This window comes from Oncorhynchus keta, chromosome 23 (genome assembly GCF_023373465.1).
Source record: "Oncorhynchus keta strain PuntledgeMale-10-30-2019 chromosome 23, Oket_V2, whole genome shotgun sequence".
NCBI lineage: Eukaryota > Metazoa > Chordata > Actinopteri > Salmoniformes > Salmonidae > Oncorhynchus > Oncorhynchus keta.
The window spans coordinates 39,758,469-39,784,010 of record NC_068443.1 but is presented as its reverse complement, the minus strand read 5'-3'; the positions used below and the strand labels follow the sequence as shown (position 1 = coordinate 39,784,010).

Sequence of the window (25,542 nt, the reverse complement as noted above, 5' to 3'; positions counted from 1 at the left end):
AATCAAAATAAAACAAATCTGTGGTTCTGACCTAGGTCATCATTGAACATTTCAATATTTCTCCTTAACTGACTTACCTAGTTAAATAAAGTTTTAAAAAATTGAGATCTGGCCATGAAATGTATACTTTATTTCCCGAGGGCACTAAAACTGACATTCCATCATGCTGCAGTCTGTTTATGGAATGGGGGAGAGGATTGCAACTATGTATTCCAATAGTTTACAAGAGTGCCAATAGAGTACACAACGTAACACAATCTAAGATGCACTTCTTATTATATCGTGAAAAAGTTCAGTATCACACTTCTCTTTGTGGTCACATTTCCAGTACAGTAAATAGTTTTATGTACAAGAAAAAACAAATGCAGTATGCTCTAATGACAAGACAACTGAAATTGAGCACTAAAATACTTGACGCATGACAAAGACGCAATGTCCACAAGATGGCGGTAGATATAAGGAAATCTGTAGTGCTCTTCTTGGAACGCCGTGGCCTGCTGTGGCACTGTTCCGCGGGGTTGACAGGCTCACAGCTGGTGAACAAGATCACTTTGGCCGCGTTGTTGTAAATGTTTCAATATTTTCAGAATTTGAAGGAATCTATTAAAATTAAAATGTTAGTGATATGAGTTTCCTGTCTAGTGAAACGAGAATCACTCTACAACAGACTGAATGCTGATTAAAGGCCCAGTGCAGTCAAAAACGTGACATCCTATGTTTTATATGTATATTTCCACACTAGGAGGTTGGAATAATACTGTGTAATTGTAAAAATTATCATAATGCCTTTTTAGTGTAAACGCTGTTTGAAAATATGGCCTGAAATCTCAAACTGTTTTGATGTGATGGAGTTTTGGCCTGCCTGGTGACATCACCAGGCGTTACATTTGTTAATTAATAGACCAATAAGAAAGAGAGTTCCAAACCTCTCTGCCAATAACAGTTAGTTTTCAGTTTTCCCCTCAGACCACTCACAGACAGTCCTATCAAAATTCTTGCTTGAGAAATTTATCTTTGCTAAGAAGCTATTTCTGTTTCTTTTTGACAATTTTTATAGAAATATGTTCACAGTAAGATACTTAATTGTTACCCAGAAATGATTTGATATTGAGGTAAAAACAGCTGCATTGGACCTTTAAGCTTTGTTGAGACACAAATGACTTCATTTTGTTGAGTAACAAATAAAGGAGCATTTGTATCCCACTGGGCAAAAACTGGTTGAATCAACTTTGTTTCCACATCATTTCAACCCTAAAAACCTTTGATGTCGTTGAATAAATGTGGAAAACTAATCGTCATCAACGTAAGAGCATTTCTTTTTTTTCTCACCCAACTTTGAACCTAAATCTAACGATATGGTGATACATTTATTTAATTTCATGTTGAACTCATGTTAGTTGACAACTCAACCAAATCATAAATCAAAACTAGACATTGGAACTGACGTCTGTGCCCAGTGGGATTTGAACAGTGACAACTACACAGAAAGCATTTACTAACATTTACATACACATACACATGCTGTGATATATGTTGATTATTGTCTACAATATGACAAGTGATGAAGTAGAAAAACATAAAACCTTAAAAAAAATGTTTAAAAGGAATGAAAAAAAAATATCACTCACTTGACTCAGACATTTCAGGGCATTTATTGATAGTAGAAAATAATGAAGGTCAATGCTACACCGTAAATATATTACCTATAGGGGTATATACTATAGAGAAAACAAGAATAGGTCATGTAATGGAGACTGTTTAATGTTGACATTTCAGCACAATAATATGGATTAAATAGAGTTATACAATGATAACATCCACAATATGAAAACCGATGATGAGGGGTTTTACTGTAACTACTTGTTTTACAGTAAATCACACAAGAAGACATTCTGTGTGGACAGATGGAATGAAGCAGTAGGCATCTTGAGGAGAGAGAACTTGTAATGTACAATTCACTTTGCGTAAAGTAGTTACCCATTAGGGAAAAGCTTATTTTTTTAAATATATTTTTTTAATCTTATTGTGACAATGACATACGTCCCATTTTGGGCCTGGTCTTTATTCGGCACCAGAGTGGAGCCACCATAGAGAGCTATTCTATTTGTATTCTGTAAGAGATGATATATAATTTAATTATGTGGGAGCCATTTCCCCTTTCCAAGAATTCTCCATAATACCCATGAACCCCTTCTCCACAGAACGGTATATCAGAAAATTACGTGGGGCGACAGACAGTGAATACATCCTACAGTAAATGGCATCCTAATCCCTACATAGTGAACAACTTTTGACCAAAGCTCTATAGGCCCTGGTTCAAAGTAGTGCACTATTAGGGAAATAGGGTGCCATTCAGGGCGACAAACAGTAAAAATGATAAATTATGTCATTTGGGATTTGCTATTGATTATATTTTCTGGTAGTAATTAAATATCAGTTTTGACATATATGCGCTTGCACCCCCCCACCTAACAATATGCATGAACACTTTGGCACTAACTCACAAGGCGAACACACACACACACACACACACACACACACACACACACACACACACACACACACACTCAAACCCCTTTCACCGCCCCAGACTTATAAGCTATGCATCCCAAATGGCCCCTTGATTGACAATTGTGTCTCTTACTCTGAAACTTACTTGAGAAGACAGGGGGTAGAGTCGAGACAAGGAGCGAGACAGTAGCTTCCTCAATCATTGATTCCGTTTTCAGAGAAGAGATGTCAAACCCAGACAAAGTTTACCCCTGAATGTTTCATGCCAACTCTCTGTGGCAGGGAGGCAAGAGGTTTTCCATGTACTGTGTGACTCACATCATTCTCCCTCCCACCCTCCAAGCCGCTGTAGCGTGTGTGCTCCTACATGTGGACACACACGTGATATAGGACACAGCACCAGAAAAAAAACACACACACCGCCATTCATCAGTTAATGCAACAGAGGTCAGGAGTTGCCACTTTCATTGAGAGGGCCTGCCACTGCCAGAACACTAACACTGGCAGACTTGATATAACACTTGTTATAACGTGTCATGACACCCTTGTAATGACACTGTAATAACGCATGGAACAGAATATTACTTTCACCAAATTAGAATTCACATAAAGTCACTGTATTTCATGTGATTCACGTGTGTGTGTATATGTCTGTAATTTAGTCCTGTTGTGTTGTCGCTGCCTTATATCAATATGTGCTTTATTTCTACCAGTATATGTGCATTGTGCGCCGAGATTCGTGTAGGGTAATGTTGCATAAACTCTTTAGCCATCACGTGTCCATAGACACTTCGAACTAATGTGAGACCCAATTAAATAGGGATGTACTTGAATGCTGCAGTGTATAAAACAATATAATATAAAACTGATGTTTGCGAAATGGACTCATAAACCAATGGAATTTGAACGGTATAGTCTGAATACCATTGGGCCAAGTTGTCCCTGTAGCACCAGATGATATAACATTCTTCACTGCTCCATTTCATACTGAAGAAAGACTCTTGTCCCATGAAAAAAAAATGTGGCACCGACGTGCTTCTCAAATCCGTGGACAGTTTGGGGTTGACCGCGTGTAGGGACCACAGCACGCCGTTATTTTGGAGATCCGCGCTCTCCGTCTCTCTCTTACGCATACACGTACACTCTCTCTCTTACATGCACGTGTACAGACACACACACTCTCTCCCTTACTCCGCTGCCCCTCCTGCCTCTCGCTCTCTCCGTGCCCCTCTCATTTATTCTGTGCCCCGGAGAATTCCTCATCCAAACCTCAATCACGTATGATTGCGTAGAGTGAGAGAGATCGAAAGGTGAGCCCATTCACGCTTGCCTGGTCGGCGATAGCACACGCCACACATCCATACGGAACGCATTGGAAATACTCCTTTAGGCTACACCAATGGTTTGTGGGCAATAAGAAACTACGGACAATAATAACAACAAAACGCATATTTGTTTTCTCTCATCGTAAAAGCCCAAATCACCATGTTGCTGCTGCATTCTCGCAGACCATTGTCTTTCCCCGAGAGTGCTCGCGGTGTCTGCTACTGGTAGAGGTGCTGGTGCGCTGGCACAAATGCCCGTAGTCCTCGAGAGCGAGTGGGGCAGCCAAACAGACAGTCACCTAGCTCTCGTCGCCTCTCGATTCGGCGTTGTATTTGGCTTAATACGTTGAAAAGTTACGAGGCGTTGCATAAACGCAGCTGTTGATGAAATTGTTTACAGTGGAGTTTAAGGTGTCTCGAATGCATTACGGTGTTGGATATTTTGCCACTTACCGATTTTCCGTGCACATGAGGATTGCACAGAGTCGATCTTGTCAGACTTGGCGCCATTCAACTGGAATACCTGAGACTCAATTGTGTGCACGCACGCACGTTCCGACAACGCACAAACTTATTTACAAACTGTTGTGACTTTTTTTGAATAGCCTACATTTTGTAGCCATGCTTTTATCCGCGCGTAAATTTGCGGCATATGTTTTATGAGTCAATGGCATTTGACGCTTTCCCTGCAAGGAATTTGTGACTGTAGGCTGGTATCGTTCCCCATGATGCAGTATGGATGCCCGATGATGCGCGGGACTTGGTGGATTTTCTAAAGGGGATCGGAATGACATTTGAGTAAACCCCCGTGGACCGTAAATTCGATTTTCTCCACCCGGTTCCTTTTGCACCAAACAGCCGCACACAACTCGACATCTGTCCAACGATTCTGGGCTCGGTTTCGGTTCGGCTCGCCCGCGAGGGAGATGGCCGCAATCGCCAGCTCCTTGATCCGACAGAAACGCCAGGCGAGGGAGTCAAACAGTGACCGGGTCTCCACTACTAAACGGCGCCCCAGCCCCAGCAAAGACCCACGTTCCATATGCGAGCGGCATTTCTTGGGGGTCTTCAGCAAAGTCCGTTTCTGCAGTGGCAAGAAAAGACCAGCCGCTCGGCGGCGACCAGGTCAGTGCTGTAGTTTTGTGTGCAACGGTTCCCCCTGCCCCTCGACCGAGCCGAGCTAAGGCATTACCGCAGTCGAAGGCTCTAGCTAGCCCATCTAAAAGGCTGCAGGTAGATTTATCCGCGGTGTCTGAGAATGCGATGCGAAAATTCCACCTGTTCCATAGCTCCCATATCTCTGTCGAGAACCACCGCAAGACACAACAGTTTACCCACATCCTGCCGTATCAGCCTCAATGTAAAACGATGTATATGTTGTGACGTTACCAATATGTATGTTATATTGCTGTGGTCAGAATGATCGTTTATCTTGGCACCGTTATTGCCATCCTATCATATAGTCAAATGCTGTGCATTTCTGTTAGAAGGCAAATATTGGCTTACATAAATTAACATATATTTTTATTCCAGATTTATTTTTTACATCCCCCTTGCCAAGTAGAATAATGCTACCTTAAATAATTCAATAATGAATGCAAATTGAGACTTAGTGAAGATAAGTTGCACCGCAGTGCACCAAGGCTCTTTTGAGATTAAATGTTTAATGGTAAATGTTTATTGCAGTGGGGATGTTTATTGCAGTTTAGTGAGGTAGCTATAGTGATTAAGAGGCTACCCAGGCGTATTGATGGACACAGGCTCCGTTCCTACTATGCTAAGGTATCATTCTTCCCATCCTCCTGGTGCACAGATAAAGAGGAACGGGCAAATCATTCCTCTCCTTATCGAACCAAAGGCTGTCATGTGATGAACAGCAGGTGCACCATCCCCACAGACAGACACAGACAGACAGACAGACAGGCCAAAACCACAGACAGACAGGCAGGCAGACCAGAACCAAATACAGACAGACAGAACAAAACCACAGACAGACAGAAGAGAAACGCATGCAGACAGACCAGAATCACAGACAAACCAAAACCACAGACAAGAGAGACCAGAACCATAGACAAACTGACAGACCAAAACCACAGACAAACAGACCGGAACCATAGACAAACTGACAGACCAGAACCACAGACAGACTGACCAGAATCACAGACAGAACAGGACCGTAGACAGACAGACAGACAGAACAGGACCATAGACAGACAGACAGAACAGGACTATAGACCGATAGACAGACAGAACAGGACCATAGGCCGACAGACAGACATAACAGGACCATAGACAGACAGACCAAACTGGACCATAGACAGACAGACAGCACATGTCCTTTACCTCATATCCCTATACTGCTATAATGATTTTAGCATTTTGACAAACAGCCAATGCTGGAGGAATTTGTCTGTTAAAAGAATCTTGTTTTTCCTTTTATCCCCTGTAAGATGCACCCTCCAAACCTCCACAGGTGTCCCGTAAGGGCGGCAGGCTAGGTTAGTAGCTCAGCCTCCATCCGTGTGTGCTGTGTTTTTTTTCCGTCTCCACCCCCCGCCCCATCTCGCGCCCATGTCGATACCCCTGTTGCGAGGGAGGGGAGGTGGGTGGGTGATGGCTTATAGCACCTGTCTGGTGCCGGTGACCCCTGCTGATTTGTTTGACACTATGCTTTCAATTTATTTATTTTTTTTCTTTACACCTTGTAACGCTCTCTTCCAGTAGTCTCTTTGTCCTTGGCTACTCTCTCCCTCTCGTTTTTTGTCTCAGTCTTTCAGTTCGTATGTGTCAGATCAGTTTTTATTCTCTCTCTTCGTTTTCCTCCTCCAGTGTGTCTTTGTTTGTGTTTAACATGTATGTCACATGTGGAGTATTGCTGTGTGACTGGGTGGCGGTCTGTTTATTTGTGTGCATCGACCTGCTGTGTTTTCCCTGTCTAACTTGTCGACGGTAGCAGTTGAGGTGATCATTCACCATTTCATGGTCATAACGCCATTTGTCAACATACCCAAATGTCCCTGTGTATGTCTCTGCATCGGTACACGTAAAGTTGTGCCATTTTGAATGGCTCCAGTCAGCATTCATACACACAGGCACATTCTCCCATACTAGGCATATCCCAAGCGCAAAAACAGGTAATTTGCTCCTTCAATGTCCACCCGTCTCTCTCAAACTCATACTTACACACTCCCTCACCCTCTATTTCTTTCTCCTCTCACACATACCAGCATACTTCACTTGCACGTAAACGCACGTCCATTCTGTTTCCCGCCCCTCTGAATGGAGCTGACGTGCTCTGCTGTCAGTGATTACTTAGCCCTTTATTTACAGAAGTGCAGTTATCACATGTGATTTAGTGAACCCCCCCCAGCTAGCCCCCACTCTCTTTGCCCTACCCATGATGGATGATGGCGGGCCTGTCCCAGAGATTGATGGCTCCACCCCCGAAGGGAAGTGAGTTGTGGGTTGATGGACAGAATAGTGTACAGCTGAGGCGACATGAACCTCCACTGCTGCGAGGTCAGCTTGCAGGCCAACCCTGGGCTCAACTACAGTATGGATCAAATGCCACTAATCTGCTCCAGGACCAGCTCTGGAGGCCTACAGATCCACTGTGGACACTAGCCCCGATTCTGATGCTACACCATCAGCCCTATCTGAACCCGTCCACATATTCACACTACACCTCTAAAGATCTGATCTTGATCAATGAATGGTTTGTTTAATTTAAAGACCAAGAAAATTCAATTGAATAATGAACTTGCATCCAAACACAATTTTGTTTGTTTAGCTCAGGCAAAGTGAAGGATTCATTATTTCCAGATTGCGACTTCCCATTCACTCTCAGTTTGATGATGAACGTTGTTTTACACTTTCACAGATTATACGATGGTTGATCCAGTTGGATCACAACTGCCTTAACTTCAACCGTGCTTCAAATGAACCTTTGCATGACTCCATAAGCAGCATCACTTCTATAATATACAGTGCCTTTGGAAAGTATTCAGCCCCCTTGACTTTTTCCACATTTAGTAGGTTATATATATATATATTCTAAAATGTATTACATATTTTTTCCCCTCATCAATATACACACAATTGCCAATAATGACAAAGCAATAACAAGCTTTTAGAAATGTATGCTAATTTATAATAACATTTAAAAAAGGAAATAAAAATGAAATAGCACATTTACATAAGTTTTCAGACTCACTACTTTGTTGAATCACCTTTGGCAGCGATTACAACCTTGAGTCTTCTTGGGTATGACACTACAAGCTTGGCACTCCTGTATATAGAGAGTTTCTCCCATTCTTCTCTGCAGATCCTCTCTAGCCCTGTCAGGTTTGATGGACAGCTATTTTCAGGTCTCTCCAGAGATGTTCGATCGGGTTCAAGTCCGGGCTCTGGCTGGCCCACTCAAGGATTTTCAGAAACTTGTCCCGAAACCACTCCTGCATTGTCTTGGCTTTGTGTTTAGGGTCGTTGTCCCGTTGGAAGATGAACCTTCACCCCAGTCTGAGGTCCTGAGTGCTCTGGAGCAGGTTTTCATCAAGGATCTCTGTATTTTGTTCCGTACATCTTTGCCTTGATCCTGACTAGTCTCCCAGTCCCTGCCACTGAAAAACATCCGCACAGCATGATGCTGCCACCACCATGCTTCACCGTAGGGATGGTTCCAGGTTTCCTCCAGATGTAACGCAAAGCATTCTGGTCAAAGAGTTGAATCTTGATTTCATTAGACCAGAGAACATTGTTTCTCATGGTCTTAGAGTGTTTAGGTGCCTTTTGGCAAACTCCAAGCGGGCTGTCATGTGCCTTTTACTGAGGAGTGGCTTCCGTCTGGTCACTCTACCATAAAGGCCTAATTGTGGAGTGCTGCAGAGATGGTTGGTTTTTGCACGGACATGCACTGTCAACTGTGAGACCTTATATAGACAGGCCTTTCCAAATCATGTCCAATTAATTGAATTTACCACAGGTGGACTCCAATCAAGTTGTAGAATCATTTCAAGGATGAACAATGGAAACAGGATGCACCTGAGCTCAATTTTGCGTCTCATAGCAATGGGTCTGAATACTTATGTAAATAAGTATAATTTTTTTGTAAATGAACAAACATTTTTCAAAATCTGTTTTATCTTTGTCATTATGGGGTATTGTGTGTAGATTGCTGAAGATTTGTATTTATTTAATACATTTTAGACTAAGGCTGTAACGTAACAAAATGTGTAAAAAGTCAACGGGTCTCATAACTTACCGAAGGCACTGTAGTTCTATCCAAATCTAACACGTGCTTTTTCATAAAGGCCAAATATCGAACGACCAAAAATCCCAAATGCAAGATCGTTTACTCACAATCTATTTTCACTGTAAGTGCTACTGGTGATGAGCTCCATCGAAGTGAAACTATCCACACAATCAAAATAACTGCATGTGAATCATTCCTGAGAGTTCACAGATTATTGTTTCTCACAACGTGATCTTCTAGCACCCCCACCCTTTCCCAAACGATAAACAGTCTCATTCACACATACATTTTTTTCTTGCCTTGGGAGAGAAGACTCCCATAGCCTTGGGCTAAAACTCCGTATCCACCTGCTCCCTCACAAGTGTTGATTGCTGCAACCTGAGCCCAGTGCTAGCTCGGCTCTCCTCCAAATATCATCAGCACCACCAAGTTGGAAGGTAAACTCAGAGTTATTTATAGATGGTATGACATTTTGGGCTGACTCTCCTCAGGATATAACCATAGCCTTTGATTGGGGATCAGTTGTGGTGTTGAAAGCCCTAAACGGCACAATCAACATACAGTTGTGGATTTATGTTACTCAAACCCACATTATGAAGTCCCGGCTCACCAACGTTACCAGGCCCATCTAGGAGCAAACAGTTACATAGGGCAGAATACCAGTTTGAGATGATTGTGCACAACTGTTGTTTTTGCACAAATATCCCAACGACATCCGTTCATTATTTACGCAAAAGTTCAAGTTAAGCACATAAAAGGTTAGGATTCATCCCTTGGTGAACAGTGACAATGTGAATATTCACACAAGGCAATCATCTCATACAAATTGTGAAGAACAGGTCAATCTCAACCCTCAAAACCCCCCAAAATTTAGGCCAGTTGCTGTTGCACCATAATATACTGTATTACATTTCAGATTACATCATTACCTTCAAGAACCACTCATTAACATCACCAGACTACAAGAGTGCAGTAAATATACATCATTTTTACAAATGCATCCGTATTCAAGGGTCAGTTTGTCTTATAAATGTTAGGAGATACCTTAGCTAGCAAGTTGGCAGTACAACAAGGTAACAGTTCAGATGCATAGGTTACTGTCGTGACTACGAGCCCACCCATTGATTCTCTTGAATTTTCTTATTCTACGCCAAGTCAATTCTCACCCCTGACCCCAATCTGGTACCCAGGCTTTTTACCGCTAACCACATCCCCAACATCTGTTTTACTAGTTTGTCAATGTGAGCAGCTGTGGCGAGGTGTGAAGTGATAGGGGTGTGGTCTGACATGCCCCTGGGGGGTGGGGCGTGGTGGGGGTCTGTCCTTTGTTTCAGAGCCGCAGCTGAAAGGCATCGTGACACGATTGTTCAGCCAGCAGGGCTTCTACCTGCAGATGCAGCCGGACGGCTCTATCGATGGCAGCAAGGACGAGAACAGCGACTACAGTGAGTAATTGGGTTAGGCACTACGACTCCAAGCATGCCGCATGGTTACCACTAGTCACTGGCCCAATTCCAGTTTCTTAAAAGTGTGTCCTTCCTTTCTTGACAGAATAGTGGTTAGACATGATTTGACAGGTGAACGCAAGGGCTCTGCCACATAGCTTTCACCTGTCTAGTCATTTCTAATCAGTGATTACTTTAAGGAAGGAAGGAAGGAAGGAAGGATGCACTTTTAAAGACTCTGAACTGGGATACTCACGTTACCCCATTTAGTATGACTTCCTTTATGGTATTGTATGATCAAAGCATGACAGACTTGCTAAGCTAACCAATTTGGCCTGCTATTTAGTATTTACTGTGAAACAAAATGTGTGTGCAAATGTGTGTGCAGTTTTGTTATAGCTAAGTGCCAACATCTACTGCCAAGATATATAACTATGTAAAATACACCAGCTGCGAACAATCAATTGGGTCGAACTTTTAAACAGTCTTGCAGATTAGCAATTTGCATATATCATTTTTTTGCCTCGCGTGACAGTTTTAGACAATATTACACATCAGTGTAATATTGAGAAATAAACAGCCTAGAGTTTGTGTCAAATCCATTATAATTTTGATAGAAAAGAAAAACTATTTGGATTAAAATTTGCATGTTCAACTGAGAACACTAAAATATGTTTTTTTTTATATCAAATGGAAGCACCTCCCGGCGTCTAGCAAAACATCCCTTGTGTGCCACTGTGTGGATGTAAGTGCCACATTAACCAGGTTTCCATTCAACCCTTTTATGCAAGTCAAGCACTTTGTATAAAGAATGTCAAAACGCCTGATGGAAACAATAAACGTTCCAATTGTCGACAAAACAAAATATGCTAGACAAGGTTAGGATCTTTTTGTCGGTAACATGAATTATGCGAGAAATGTCGGGAGAAATGCTTTTATGGACAAATATTTATATAATAACCATATATATCGACGTAAACTTGGACACGCTATATAACTCAACATTTATGGTGAGAAAACCCATCAGTAGAGTTGAAAATGCGATGAAAACCCATTTAACATGTATTTTTTATTCAATGCATGGTAAAACCATCTGGTGGGAAATTGCGCATATTGTTTTAATGCACATTTTTTAATAGTCGCATGAAAATCTGTCACCAATTGGATGGAAACCTAGTTAGTGTTTTGATTTATTCAGGTCTAAAGCCTGTGATTATCACAACTGCACTTTCGCTGTGGATGTTCATGGCGGGGAATAAGTCCAATCGAAGGAACTTCATTCTCAGGAGAAATCTGGTCCAAAGGATCATTCCACGAGTCATTTCCCTCCACTTTTACAGTGGTCGCTCTCTCCATGCACCGAAGCAGTAATCTTTACAGTGTCTCCCTATGAACAAGTATTTACACAGGGAGGAGAGGGATAACAATGCATTTGTGTTGGGGGTCTTGAGCAGAGTCAAAGAGTTGGGCCGATGCGGTTTCTGTCGAAACAGCTTTCCCTAAAGGAGTCACCCTGGAGGAATGTGTCTCGGGGGGTAACAGTCTCTGCATTGTTAACAATCCCTCAGGAATAGGTTAAGCCCCAGGATCAGTATTTATGTCGGACAGACAATAGTTTCCTAGGGGCCAGTGGCGCTACTCAAGGATTACTTTGCCCTCTAGGAACCATAGTTGAGAGAATGCCAAGAGTGTGCAAAGCTGTCATAAAGGCAAAGGGTGGCTACTTTGAAGAATGTAAAATATATTTGTTTAACAGTTTTTTGGTTACTACATGATTCCATATGTGTTATTTCATAGTTATCCTACGATGTAGAAAATAGTAAAAATAAAGAAAAACCCCTGAATTAGTAGGTGTTTCCAAACTTTTGACTGGTACTCTATATTATATGTATATGTATATGTATGTGTATACTACCGTTCAAAAGTTTGGGGTCACTTAAAAATGTCCATGTTTTTGAAAGAAAAGCACTTTTTTTTGTCCATTAAAATACATTAAAATTTTATCAGAATTATAGTGTAGACATTGTTAATGTTGTACATGACTATTGTAGCAGGAAACGGACAATTTTTAATGGAATATCTACATAGGTGTACAGAGGTCTATTATCAGCAACCATCACTCCTGTGTTCCAATGGCACGTTGTGTTAGCTAATCCAAGTTTATCATTTTAAAAGGCTAATTGATCATTAGAAAACCCTTTTGCAATTATGTTAGCATAGCTGAAAACTGTTGTTCTGATTAAAGAAGCAATAAAACTGGCCTTATTCAGACCAGTTGTGTATCTGGAGCATCAGCATTTGTGGGTTCGATTACAGCTCAAAATGGCCAGAAATAAATAACTTTCTTCTGAAACTCATCAGTCTCTTCTTGTTCTGAGAAATGAAGGATATTCCATGCAAGAAATTGCTAAGAAACTGAAGATCTCATACAATGCTGTGTACTACTCTATTCACAGAACAGCTCAAACTGGATCTAACCAGAATAGAAAGAGGAGTTAGAGGCCCCGGTACACAACTGAGCAAGAGGACAAGTACATTAGAGTGTCTAGTTTGAGAAACAGACGCCTCACAAGTCCTCAAGTGGCAGTTTCATTAAATAGTACCTGCAAAACACCAGTCCCAATGTCAAGTGAAGAGGCAACTCCGGGATGCTGGCATCAATTTGATGTTATTTTAATGGACAAAAAATGTGCTTATGTTTCGAAAACAAGGACATTTCTAAGTGACCCCAAACTTTAGAACGGTAGTGTATATGACAATTTTATCAATTGTGTAATTGCGTGAGATGATAGCATTTTGCAAACCATCTCCCCCCATCGCCCCAAGATGAATGGTTCTGACCACAAAAGTTTTTCTTCACTACACGCTCCACTGCTTTGATTGGTGTAACGTTAGCTAGAAAAAAGTATCTATCCAGATATTGAAAAGGCACATGCAAAAAAAAAAATCAAGGAACTTATAGGACAAGAACTGTGACTTTCCTTCCTCTCTGGAGCAGGGCTCTGCTGAAAGGAGTGATAACTGGAGTGGTGTTCAGTGTTGAGGAGGATCAACTGAAGTTCGCCGTGTCTGTGACACCCGCCGTTTGGTGCGACGCAGACCCAGTGGAGAGTGTGGTGAAACAGAGAATACACTATCTGTACTACTGAGTTCAGATAAAGTTAAGTTAGGATGGGTCAGTTATCCCGTGAGAGCTTTTGTCTCGAATCCATTACGTTGTTTTAGGTGTCAAGCTTATAGTCATGTGGCAGCAGTATGTATGAGGGAGTTTCCTAGATGTGTGAAAGGTTCTGTGTGCAAACTGTAGGGGTTCCCATGGTGCTGGAGATCAGAGGTGTCTGGTGATAGAAAGGCAGGTTGAGGATTCCAGGATCAGAGTAGTACAGAAGGTGTCGTATGATGAGGCAGTGAGGAGAGTAGTAGAGAAAGATGGGTCCAGGGTGAGGGATCTTAAGAGGCTACCTGTGAGTAGACCGAGGCCAATAGAGAGTGATAGGAATAACGTGCTTCAGTAAGGTTGTTTTTTTGGCATTCATGGCCATGGTTGTCAATTGTACCGCAGGACTGGAATGTAAATCACAGAGGATAGATGTTGTGGTGGAAGCTGCAGAGAAGTACTTGGGTGTACGCAGTGGCGATTTTAGCAGATAAATCTTGGTGGGGCCAAAAAATTATGTGGGATGCATGCCAGCATAGCCACTACACAACACAACACTAAACAATACAGTAATTGCACTATAACGGTGACAAACGGTTAGGACCTACATAAAGCTGTCCCAACAGCAGAGTCCCAACAGCTGTCCCAACACCTTACCACTGCTACACCTAGCGGAGCCTTGTCTGGCAGCGAAACAGTTCATTCATCCTCATTTACTGCCTTTTAAAAAAACATAGCTGATATGGCTGACTTGCTTAAACAAATGTGGGTTCTACTGACAATTGAGATGTACAAACTATGGCATAAGGGGACGACAAGCGGATAAGAGGCAATCCGTAATTTCGATTAAAAAATTAATGAGCGAGCGATGACGGACGTAGTCAATATAACTATTTGTTCAGCACTTTTGAAATGTACAGGGACAGAATTCAGAACATGGGCCGTTCTTCCAGTGTACTCCCTGTACACCAAGTCAAAACCGTAGGATAAATAAAAGGGGCATATAAGCAGACAACGAAAGCTCATTTTCGATGATTACATTTCTCTAAAACAGGTTATAGGCTACATGTGCACCACCAAGTTAGAACAGTAGGCGAAATTAAGAGGTGAAAATAGACCAAATTATTAGGGTGAACGCCATTTGGGTCTTTGCATGTCAAAAACGATACACTTCAAATAACACGGGATTCCTTAGAAACCGCTCATTGTTGAATTTGCAAATTTCCAATTTGTTGTGTAATGTTTATGTCTGATGGCCGATGAGCAGCATACATTCTATCTATTATTTCTCGTCTTTATTTCTCTTCATATGATAAGGATTAAAAAGGATTTACCAGTAGATTGTCGACTTGATTCATGATGATGACTGCCAGCTAAGATTTTGAAAGTAAGATGTTGACATGATCAGCTACTGTACATACAATGTGATTTTGATTTGATTTTTATCTGTGGCCAATGAACTTGAGCCTTCTTGGCTCAAGGGCTCTTCTAATGTAACTTGCAGGACCCAAAGCGTATACATGTTCCATGTCTACCCTTACTAAGGACTTAGACTTGAGAGCCAGTTTCTCATGAGAGACAGTTTCATCATAGTGCTTGATGGTTTTTGTGACTGCACTTGAAGAAACTTTCAAAGTTCTTGAAACTTTCCGTATTGACTGACCTTCATGTCTTAAAGTAATGATAATAACTATTTGCTTATTTGAGCTGTTCGTGCCATAATATGGACTTTTACCAAATAGAGCTATCTTCTGTTTTCCACCACTACCATGTCACAACACAACTGATTGGCTCAAATGCATTAAGGAAAGAAATTCCACAAATGAACATTTAACAAGGCACACCTGTTAATTGAAATGCATTCCAGGTGGCTACCTCATGAATCTGGTTGAGAGAATGCCAAGAGTGTGCAAAGCTGTCATCAAGGCAAAGGGTGACTATTTGAAGAATCTCAAATATAAAATATGTTTTGATTTGTTTAACACTTTTTTGGTTACTACATGATTCCATATGTGTTATTTCGTAGTTTTGATGTCTTCACTATTATTCTACAATGTAGAAAATAGTAAAAATAAAGAAAAACACTTGCATCTCGAGTGGCACTGTGGTCTAAGGCACTTCATCACAGTGCTATCTGTGCCACAAGAGATCCTGGTTCAAATCCTGGCTCTGTCGCAGCCGGCCGTGACCGGTAGACCCATGGGGCAGTGTACAATTGGCCCAATGTCATCTGGGTTACAGGCTGACTACACCGTGCGCTCGCGTTGCAAAATAAATTTAGAAATCTATATTATTAAATTATTGCACCCACACTGCTCACGCGCGCCAACAAGTGTCTGAGTTGCCACGGGCTAAAATAGAAGTCAGTTCTATTTGTAATGCAAGTCCTGCCTCTCCCATATCCTCATTGGTTTATAGAAGCAGGTACCCACGTGCCATCTCCTCATTGGTTATACCCACGTGGGTGACTGAAAGACGAACAAGATCGGTGGCGGTAATGCACCTAATTTATGAAAGTTGCTAATCGCAATATAAAGTCCAGAGAAGAAAAGCCTGGAAGGAGTAGAGATGACTAGAAACGATTAGGTTGACCATTTTATGTGTGGATTAATTGTCGGAGTAGAGGACCTTGTGCATTTCAGGTAAAATAACAAGTCAATGTTTATATCCCAGGACAAATTAGCTAGCAACAGCAAGCTAGCTAAATAGGACAAATTAGCTAGCAAGTGCAAGCTAGCTAGCTAAATTGCCATAAATGTTTAATGCTTTTTGACCTGTCTCCAAATTAATGTAATTGTTTCAGAGTTTGTTTTGATATTTTAACCTGCGTGTCGTGATCGCGTTTGTTGAGGGGGGACAAAGTACATTTATGCACGATGGTGCACGATGGCACATGCGCGCAGCCGGTTTGGGTTCCGTGTTAGGGGAGGGTTTGGCCGGAAGGGATGTTCTTGTCCCATCGCGCACTAGCGACTCCTGTGGCTGGCCAGCAGCAATGCACGTTGACAAGGTCGCCAGGTGTACGGTGTTTCATCCGACACATTGGTGCGGCTGGCTTCTGGGTTAAGTGGGCATTGTGTCAAGAAGCAGTGCGGCTTGGCTGGGTTGTGTTTTGGAGGACGCACGGCTCTCGACCTTCGCCTCTCCCAAGTCTGTACGGGACTTGCAGCGATGGGACAAGACTGTAACTACCAATTGGATACCACAAAATTATGGAGAAAAAGGGGGTACATTTTTTAAATAATAATAGGAAGAAATAGAAAAACCCTTGAAGGAGTAGGTGTTCTAAAACTTTTGACTGGTAGTGTATATATTTTATTTTTTATTTTATTTGCCCCACCAACCCTGAATGATGGGTCGCCACAGGGTGTACAAGATTTTACTGCAGAAAATATGTTTTGAACGACAGTGCCCGTCCTCCCAGACTGCTGGCCTGGAGTAGGATCAGATAGGGACAAAGTAGTGGAATAGTGGTGAGGTTTCAATGGGTGCAGGGTTAGTTGGTAATTTTGCACAAAGTATAATGAATTCATACTTAAGCAATTAAGGCCTGAGGATGTGTGGTATATTGCCAATATAGCACGGCTCAGTGCTGTTCTTAGGCACGACGCAACGCGGAGGTGTACACAGCCCTTAGCCATGGTATATTGGCCATACAGTATATCACAACCCCCCGATGTGTCTTATTGCTATTATAAACTGATTACCAACGTAATTAGAGCAGTAAACGTGAATGTTTTATCATACCCGTTGTATACGGTCTGATATACCACAGCCAATCAACATTCAGTGCTCAAACCAACCAGTTTATAATACAGAATAGTAGGCTGATACACAGCCAATATAGTAGGTGGCAGCCGCAGCCTGCACCTATAACATTTGTTTGAGGATTGCCATAATACCAAAGAAGCAGAAGGAATTTATAGTTAGTTACGTGTCGTGCATGATCATGAGCAAAGTCATTGTAGCCTATCATTTGTGAGAACCATGAGTCATGAGCATGGGCTGACTTTGCTTTGCTGTACCGCGGTCCATTACAATGTAGAAAAACGCATATCAGTCAGCTTTCCATATTACCAGCGCTTCATTTTATTATTTCTAACTATTTCTGTGTTGGATTTGTGGCCGTAATTTATGGAAGATGACAAAACTTTGGAGAAAACAATAGATGGCGAAGTCAAAGATAGGACAGTGGTTGCCATCTGTGGCAATATTTTCCCTAAATCAATGCTTATGACAAATCCAGCTCCAGAACCATCCATAGAGCCAGCTGGCTAATCTTTTGAATACGGTGTAGTAAAATATCCAACAACATATAACATTAGCTAGCTCGATAAGGTTAGCAAAATAGCTAATTAGCTATCTAGATAAGGTTAGCATGCTAGCTAGCCCTATTAGTTGATGTTCATCAACTCCACTGGGAAATTACCACACCCAATTCTTGAATGTGTATAAGTAGCCTTCGTCATTCTTCGGAGGTGGAACCTAAACATGCATTTCATCGCTAGGACAGGAAATTATATTGAAATATTGGCGACAACTTCCTCTGGGGGGGGGACAGCATGTTATAGGCAGCTCAGTGGCTTGTAAAATTATGTGTTTCATATTACAGTACACCTACTGTAATATAAATACAGTATCAAAGCAAGTACTGTGTATTTTTTAATGACACACAGTACAATACCATAGAATTGTCTGTATTTTATGGTAAAAATAATCAGAATGACTTAATTAATGAAGTAATGAAATTCATTGAGAGGAGGGGTTTGCATTTCACTGTAGTTTACTGTAATTACAGCATGGGTGTAAGCAGGTTAGCTGCTACACTGTAAAACAGTAACTTGTTTTTACAGTAACTTACTGGCAGACAGTTACCTGTAAGTTACTGTAAAAAAAAATGTGTTACTGTAAATTCCAAATAAACTTTGGTTAAACAATACATTCTTTGGAATTTATGGTTATATACTGTAATTTGTTTTGTATTAACCAACAGGTTATTGGCTGCCAGTAAGATACCGTGAAAACAACAGGATTTTTTTTTTTACAGTGTAGGTAAAATGTTTACACATTCCAGCATAGGGCGGCAGGTAGCCTTACGGTTAGAGAGGTGAGCCAGCAGCCGGAGGGTTGCCGGTTCGAATCACTACAATCATGATTGAGCACTCAGATAAGTAGATCAGCATCAAACTACTTCAGTTTGGAAAGTTTGCCCCAAAAATCTTTTGGGAAGTGAGTTGTATCAAAACCTAGATTCCGTTGCTTGCCGTTGTGTCCTTGAGCAAGGCACCTAACCCCCACAACAACAGCTCCCTGTATGGCCACACCTCTTTAAAACATATGCATGTCTATTTTTAAGCAGAAGTTACATTTCAGTTGGACCTTGTGTGCAATTGACAAATAAAGTGATCTTAATTCACATTTTGTGTTTTATATCACTTACACTTCCAGAGGCCTTAACAAAAGCTTCCAGACTGGCAGTAACTACAGGGCAAAACAGACAAAAAGGCCATGACAAAATGCTCAACCATTTGAGACTTGCTGCCACTCCAATGTGTCCCCTATATATTTTGCAATTGATGGGGCTCTATAACCACAGGAATCAATACCTCTTACAAGGCACGCCTCAAAATATGTTAATGAGCTAGAAACAACAGTACCATATACTCACTAGTGGTCAAAGGTTTGTTGGTGTTCGTAAATTGCGGTATGGTACTGTATTATGAGAGGTGGATTACAGTAATGTGCTGTTAAACCAAAGTTTATTTGGAATTTAGTAACATAGTGTACCTTTTTTTTTTTTTTTTTTTACAGTAACTTACAGGTCACTTGCTTCCAGTATTTTTTTGTGTGTACCATTCGAAATACAGCAATTATTTCCCCACCCACAGCATTATCCCACAATGCACCATCATTTACAGTATGCTGCAGTAAAAACATTTCTTGAGTATTTTACTGTTGATAATACCCCAAATGACCGTATAAATGACCGTTTTCCAATACAGTGTGATTTGGGTCAGTGGTATCTGGGAAATCTTCTCAATACCCAGTAATGCTGGCCCAGGGATGGAGGAGTGCAGTAAACCGCAGTAAATAATTCAGTAAATAGAACTAAAAATACCTCATTCTCCATTTGTACCAAATGAATAATTCCCTCTGCGAGAAGCTTCATGCTCAGAGACAGACTGAAGACGACACAGAGAGGAAAGGAGAGAACAACCTGGCCTAGCTGGCTCATGATGTCTTAATGCTTTAATTTCTGTTTAAGAAATGATTGTATAACCAGATTGCAACCAACTGCACTGTTGTTCATCTGAAGTGCTTTTACTGATTGGAATGATTGAAAATTGGTTCATTCAACCTTCTATTCAATTTTTTCTGAAATCAAATTATGATTTTGTCAGATCAATGTGATTTTTTAAATTAATGAACACTTCTAAGTTTCTTTCAACACCTTGCGCATATGCGTTGAATTGCGGTGGGGGCAATATAGCGGCAACAGCCTATCAGAGGAGTTGGAGGCATGGCTAATTTGGGGTGTTGCTTTCAGGTTGTAATTTTAAGAGCCTGATTGTTTTTTAAGAGCCTGATAAGGTTTCTGTGTTAAGGTAGCCTTTGCTTGGTTATGATATTGTGCTTGCTAAATGTGAAGGTCTTCTGTAAATATTATATTTTATTATTACAATTTTTCAAGTTGTTGAATAAACTTAGTTTACAGGGAATTTATTTATTGGGGCGGCAGGGTAACCTAATGGTTAGAGCGTTGGACTAGTAACCGGAAGGTTGTGAGTTCAAACCCCTGAGCTGACAAGGTACAAATCTGTTGTTTCTGCTCCTGAACAGGCAGTTAACCCACTGTTCTTAGGCCGTCATTGAAGATAAGAATTTGTTCTTAACTGACTTGCCTGGTTAAATAAAGGTAAAATAAAATAAATAAAATTGAATTCCAAAGTCAAAACAAGATGTTTTGTATTTACATGAAATATTAGTCTGTATTTGTTATTTATTAGGTTTAACCAGAGGGGGAAAGTTAAACTTGAAATATAGGTTTGTTATTAATCAAATATAACAGTTGACATTGAATCATATAGTTGGTTTCAACAAATGTAGTTTATTTCAATTGGGAAAAACAAACTCATTCACTAGTAACCAATTGAGGTATTTTTGGATGGGTCATTTTTTACATTGTGGTCTCTTTCAAAACCAGGTAAAGATGCATTTTTGCCATGATGAAATCAAATTATTCAAATTGTCATGGTAAAGACGTCATATTTTCAAATCAAATCCAATTTTATTTGTCACATACACATGGTTAGCAGATGTTAATGCGAGTGTAGCGAAATGCTTGTGCTTCTAGTTCCGACAATGCAGTAATAACCAACGAGTAATCTAGCTAACAATTTCAAAACTACTACCTTATACACACAAGTGTAAAGGGATAAAGAATATGTACATAAAGATATATGAATGAGTGATGGTACAGAGCGGCATAGGCAAGATGCAGTAGATGGTATCGAGTACAGTATATACATATGAGATGAGTATGTAAACAAAGTGGCATAGTTTAAAGTGGCTAGTGATACATGTATTACATAAAGATGCAGTAGATGATATAGAGTACAGTATATACGTATAAATATGAGATAAATAATGTAGGGTATGTAAACATTATATTAAGTAGCATTGTTTAAAGTGTCTAGTGATATATTTTACATCAATTCCCATTATTAAAGTGGCTGGAGTTGAGTCAGTGTGTTGGCAGCAGCCACTCAATGTTAGTGGTGGCTGTTTAACAGTCTGATGGCTTTGAGATAGAAGCTGTTTTTCAGTCTCTCGGTCCCAGCTTTGATGCACCTGTACTGGCCTTGCCTTCTGGATGATAGCGGGGTGAACAGGCACTGGCTCGGGGTGGTTGTTGTCCTTGATGATCTTTATGGCCTTCCTGTGACATCGGGTGGTGTAGGTGTCCTGGAGGGCAGGTAGTTTGCCCCCGGTGATGCGTTGTGCAGACCTCACTACCCTCTGGAGAGGCTTACGGTTGTGGGCGGAGCAGTTGCCGTACCAGGCGGTGATACAGCCCGACAGGATGCTCTCGATTGTGCATCTGTAGAAGTTTGTGAGTGCTTTTGGTGACGAGCCAAATTTCTTCAGCCTCCTGAGGTTGAAGAGGCGCTGCTGCACCTTCTTTACGATGCTGTCTGTGTGGGTGGACCAATTCAGTTTGTCTGTGATGTGTACGCCGAGGAACTTAAAACTTACTACCCTCTCCACTACTGTTCCATCGATGTGGATAGGGGGGTGTTCCCTCTGCTGTTTCCTGAAGTCCACAATCATCTCCTTAGTTTTGTTGACGTTGAGTGTGAGGTTATTTTCCTGACACCACACTCCGAGGGCCCTCACCTCCTCCCTGTAGGCCGTCTCGTCGTTGTTGGTTGTTATCTGGTTAGATATCCAGATTACAACCAGATAAAAACTGCTTGCTAAAAACCTTTCTCTAAACAACCACCATACAACGTGACCATGATGTCTGTTTTTCCCATTGGGGGAAAGATAGAACATTTTGGAATACAGTAAGAGAGAGCTGGAGAACTGTTGAGCAATAGTTACTAATAGGCATGTAGGGAGGGAGGGTTGAGAGATGAGAGATCGAGAGGGAGAGAAATGCAAAGTGAAAGCTTGGGATTCAGGACCTATTGATCTGTGTGATGGATTATTAGAATAATAGATTACCTCCACCCTTGAACTGCTCGACCTCCTGACCTCTGCTACATTACGTGATGCCGAGATGGCAGGAATAATTTACTTTCAGGAGGCGGTTTGGTTGTACTTTTGGGATCAGATCTGCATACTAGGTGTGACCAGCTATGGTGAAACCAGACATTTCAGTTACATTTATTTGGCCTCTAATTTTCCTCCAATAAAGAATGGTCCATGCTTATTCTTTAGGCAGCAAGCTGAAAGCAAATCTGACAAGGATAAACTGTTGATTTCAGAGAACAGGAGGATTTCATGCACAAATACAAAACATTCTGTTTAATTGTCCAAAATTAGGAATTTGGTTTCTAAATGTCATGATATTTGTTGGTGGGCTGATAAAGCTGGTTTTAGGGTGCAGGCGGCTGCATTTACAGTACTGAGTGGGCGTCTTATTGGTAATATGATTGACTGGTAGGTTAGTACACAATTGCAAGAGAGTGCTTGGAAACCACCATTAAATTCATTAACAACCGTGTTCAATTTTGAGTCAGCAACCCGACACTAATTTCATCGCGTATTCGTTTGATCGCTCCTCTATAAGTACCTGCACAAATTGAGGCTTATGAAACCATCTCTGGTTGTGGAAGACCAACTCTATATACAGTGCTAGTTCTTCGCCTGCTCCATCATCTCCATGGCTAATGCTCTTGTTTAGCATTAGCTGTTAGTGCAGCTGAGAGAGCCTTCTCTATCTGTCACAGTAAGCCCCCCCCCCACTTTCTCCCACCAAATTTCACCCAAAGGATGTCCCTCAGGATTATAGGAACTGCCCTTCCCATTTGCACGGCCCAGCACTTTCTAAACTGTCCCGGGGTTGTATTATCTACCGAGCCCATATTAGCGCATCAAACAGGCTTACCTTCCCTTTTGGATTCGCCTTGGCCGATTACAGCTTCTTCAGAGGGCTGACATTCCTAGGAGTTGACGTTCTTGAGTCACTTTGACACGTTTGTCTGCCCTTTTGAAGAATGAATATTTCTGGAAATCTTTTTACACTCGCATATGGCAGGTTAGGCCAGCTTTAGCTGGTGTCTGTCAGATATTATAGACGCGTGAGTAACAGGCTCGTCGTTAACGCTTGCCTAGTTAAATAAAGGTTAAATAAATCAAATGAAATAAAAACTCAATGTTTGCCAATGTCTTTGCATGCTTAAAGGACATGATTGTTGAATCATTCGATAAAGTAGACAAAAGCAGGGTTTTCTCTTACGGATTCGAATGTAGGACAGCTCCTGTCTCATTAGTTAAGTCACAGTTGTTGAACAAGTCAAATGAGAGCACTGGCAGCTATTAATCATTTCATGATTTCTACTCCACACGTCCTACCACTTCTCTGATCTCAGGCAATGGCAATGTAGGGCTGTCTGAGGGGACTGCATCTGGTCTGATTGAACCCTACAATATGTCTAGGTCTGTCTGAGGGCACTGCATCTGATCTGATTGAACCCTACAATATGTCTAGGTCTGTCTGAGGGCACTGCATCTGATCTGATTGAACCCTACAATATGTCTAGGTCTGTCTGAGGGCACTGCATCTGATCTGATTGAACCCTACAATATGTCTGTGCTGTTGATGGCTGATGTAGCGGCAGCTCTCGTCCAGAACATTCTGTCTCACGCTCATGAAGTCATGCACGAATCCTCGGAGAGACACGTTTTGGTCATCAAAGCAACAGAGGCCTCCGTCAGAAAGTGCAACCGAGCGACGGATGAATGAAAGAGAGAGCGAGAAAATGGAAAAGAAAGGAAACTATGAAGTGCTGGACAACCCCGCCACATTGGGCTCAGAGTACAGTAGCTGAAAGATCCAACAAAGCCTTTTCAGTGTAAGTATATCTCCTGCCTGGAGATCCTCAGAGGACAATTTATACTATAGCTAGGCGAAAGCGGCATGTCGATTTTTATTGAGTGAAATTGAATCTGCTGGGCGGACAGACGTGTGTTGGCACCTCTCCTCTAATCCCTGTGAGCTTTATCTGAGCTTTATCTGATTCCGTCACCACTTACAATATTCTTAGTGCTCGTGCTGTATCCCTAACCACTCAACATGGAAATTCACCACTAGAGGAAGACCACTTTAGGAAAGAGTCCACCTGAGAGAGGGATGTCCACGTTTTGTCAAATATTTGCTCTCAGGGAAGACCACTTCAAAAGGAGTGTCCACTTCAGAGGGAATTCTGCCTCAGAAGGAAAATGCATGTGGTATAACTGCAATGTCAGCCACTGTTCAAAAACCCCACTTTAAGAGGGGCCATACAGGAACATCAGTCAGGTCACACTGGTGTCAGAAGTGGGATCCATCTCCCGGGTAATTCAGTTATAATTGCGCACAGCAGGCCTTTCACAGGTAAAAGTTAAATACTAAAAGTGCGAGGTCAAAAGGTCTCCGGTGAGTAATACCTGTCTTTTCTCTCTCTCTCTCTCTCTGTCTCTGTCTCTCTCTCTCTCTCTCTCTCTCTCTCTCTCTCTCTCTCTGTCTCTCTCTCTCTCTGTCTCTCTCTCTCTGTCTCTCTCTCTCTCTGTCTCTCTCTCTCTGTCTCTCTCTCTCTCTGTCTCTCTCTCTCTGTCTCTCAGCACTGTTTAATCTAATTCCTGTGGGTCTGAGGGTGGTGGCCATCCAAGGGGTGAAGGCCGGCCTCTACATTGGAATGAACGGAGAAGGATTCCTCTACAGCTCAGTAAGAGCCACCGCCTCTCACAGGCGTGTGTGTATGTGTGTTTGTGCCTGTTTGTTTATGAGTCCATGCGTGTCTTTTTGTGTGTGTATGAATACATGCTAATGTTGTGCAGTGTGCATGCATATGTTTTTGAATTTGTTTTTTGTTTTGTTTCGTAAAATGTTTTCCTTCATTGTACATTACCACATTCATTCTACATTGATACATATCAATTTCTGTATTTTTGTGTGGAGCTGTGTAAAACACTTGTTTTATTGTGCAATAATTTCTACCCTTTTCCTTATTTCTTTCTAGTACCTTGCATGCACTTAATGCAAACTTTAGAGAAAAAGACTAACTGCCCCTAAAATCAAACTTCTCATTTGACAACTGCCTATGTGGCATCAATATGTGTCAGAAACATTTACTCTTGTGTGAAATG

The 25,542-nt window shown here is 41.5% G+C and overlaps 1 protein-coding gene across 9 annotated transcripts in view; it reads left to right on the top strand.

Annotated features, from left to right (window-relative positions):
• Positions 1-25,542, top strand: part of LOC118402309 (fibroblast growth factor 12) — a 72,449-nt gene that overhangs the window by 24,329 nt on the left and 22,578 nt on the right. For 3 of the 9 annotated variants that reach the window (XR_004829469.2, XR_004829468.2, XR_008077496.1), the window contains exons 1-4: positions 714-4,961; positions 6,287-6,334; positions 10,422-10,532; positions 25,018-25,121. Coding sequence is in view for 6 of the 9 variants with exons in the window: in XM_035800408.2 (XP_035656301.1) it covers positions 4,763-4,961; positions 6,287-6,334; positions 10,422-10,532; positions 25,018-25,121 (462 nt within the window). In the remaining 3 variants the exon portion in view is untranslated. The other 6 variants (XM_035800412.2, XM_035800411.2, XM_035800408.2 and 3 more) reach the window with 5 other exon arrangements.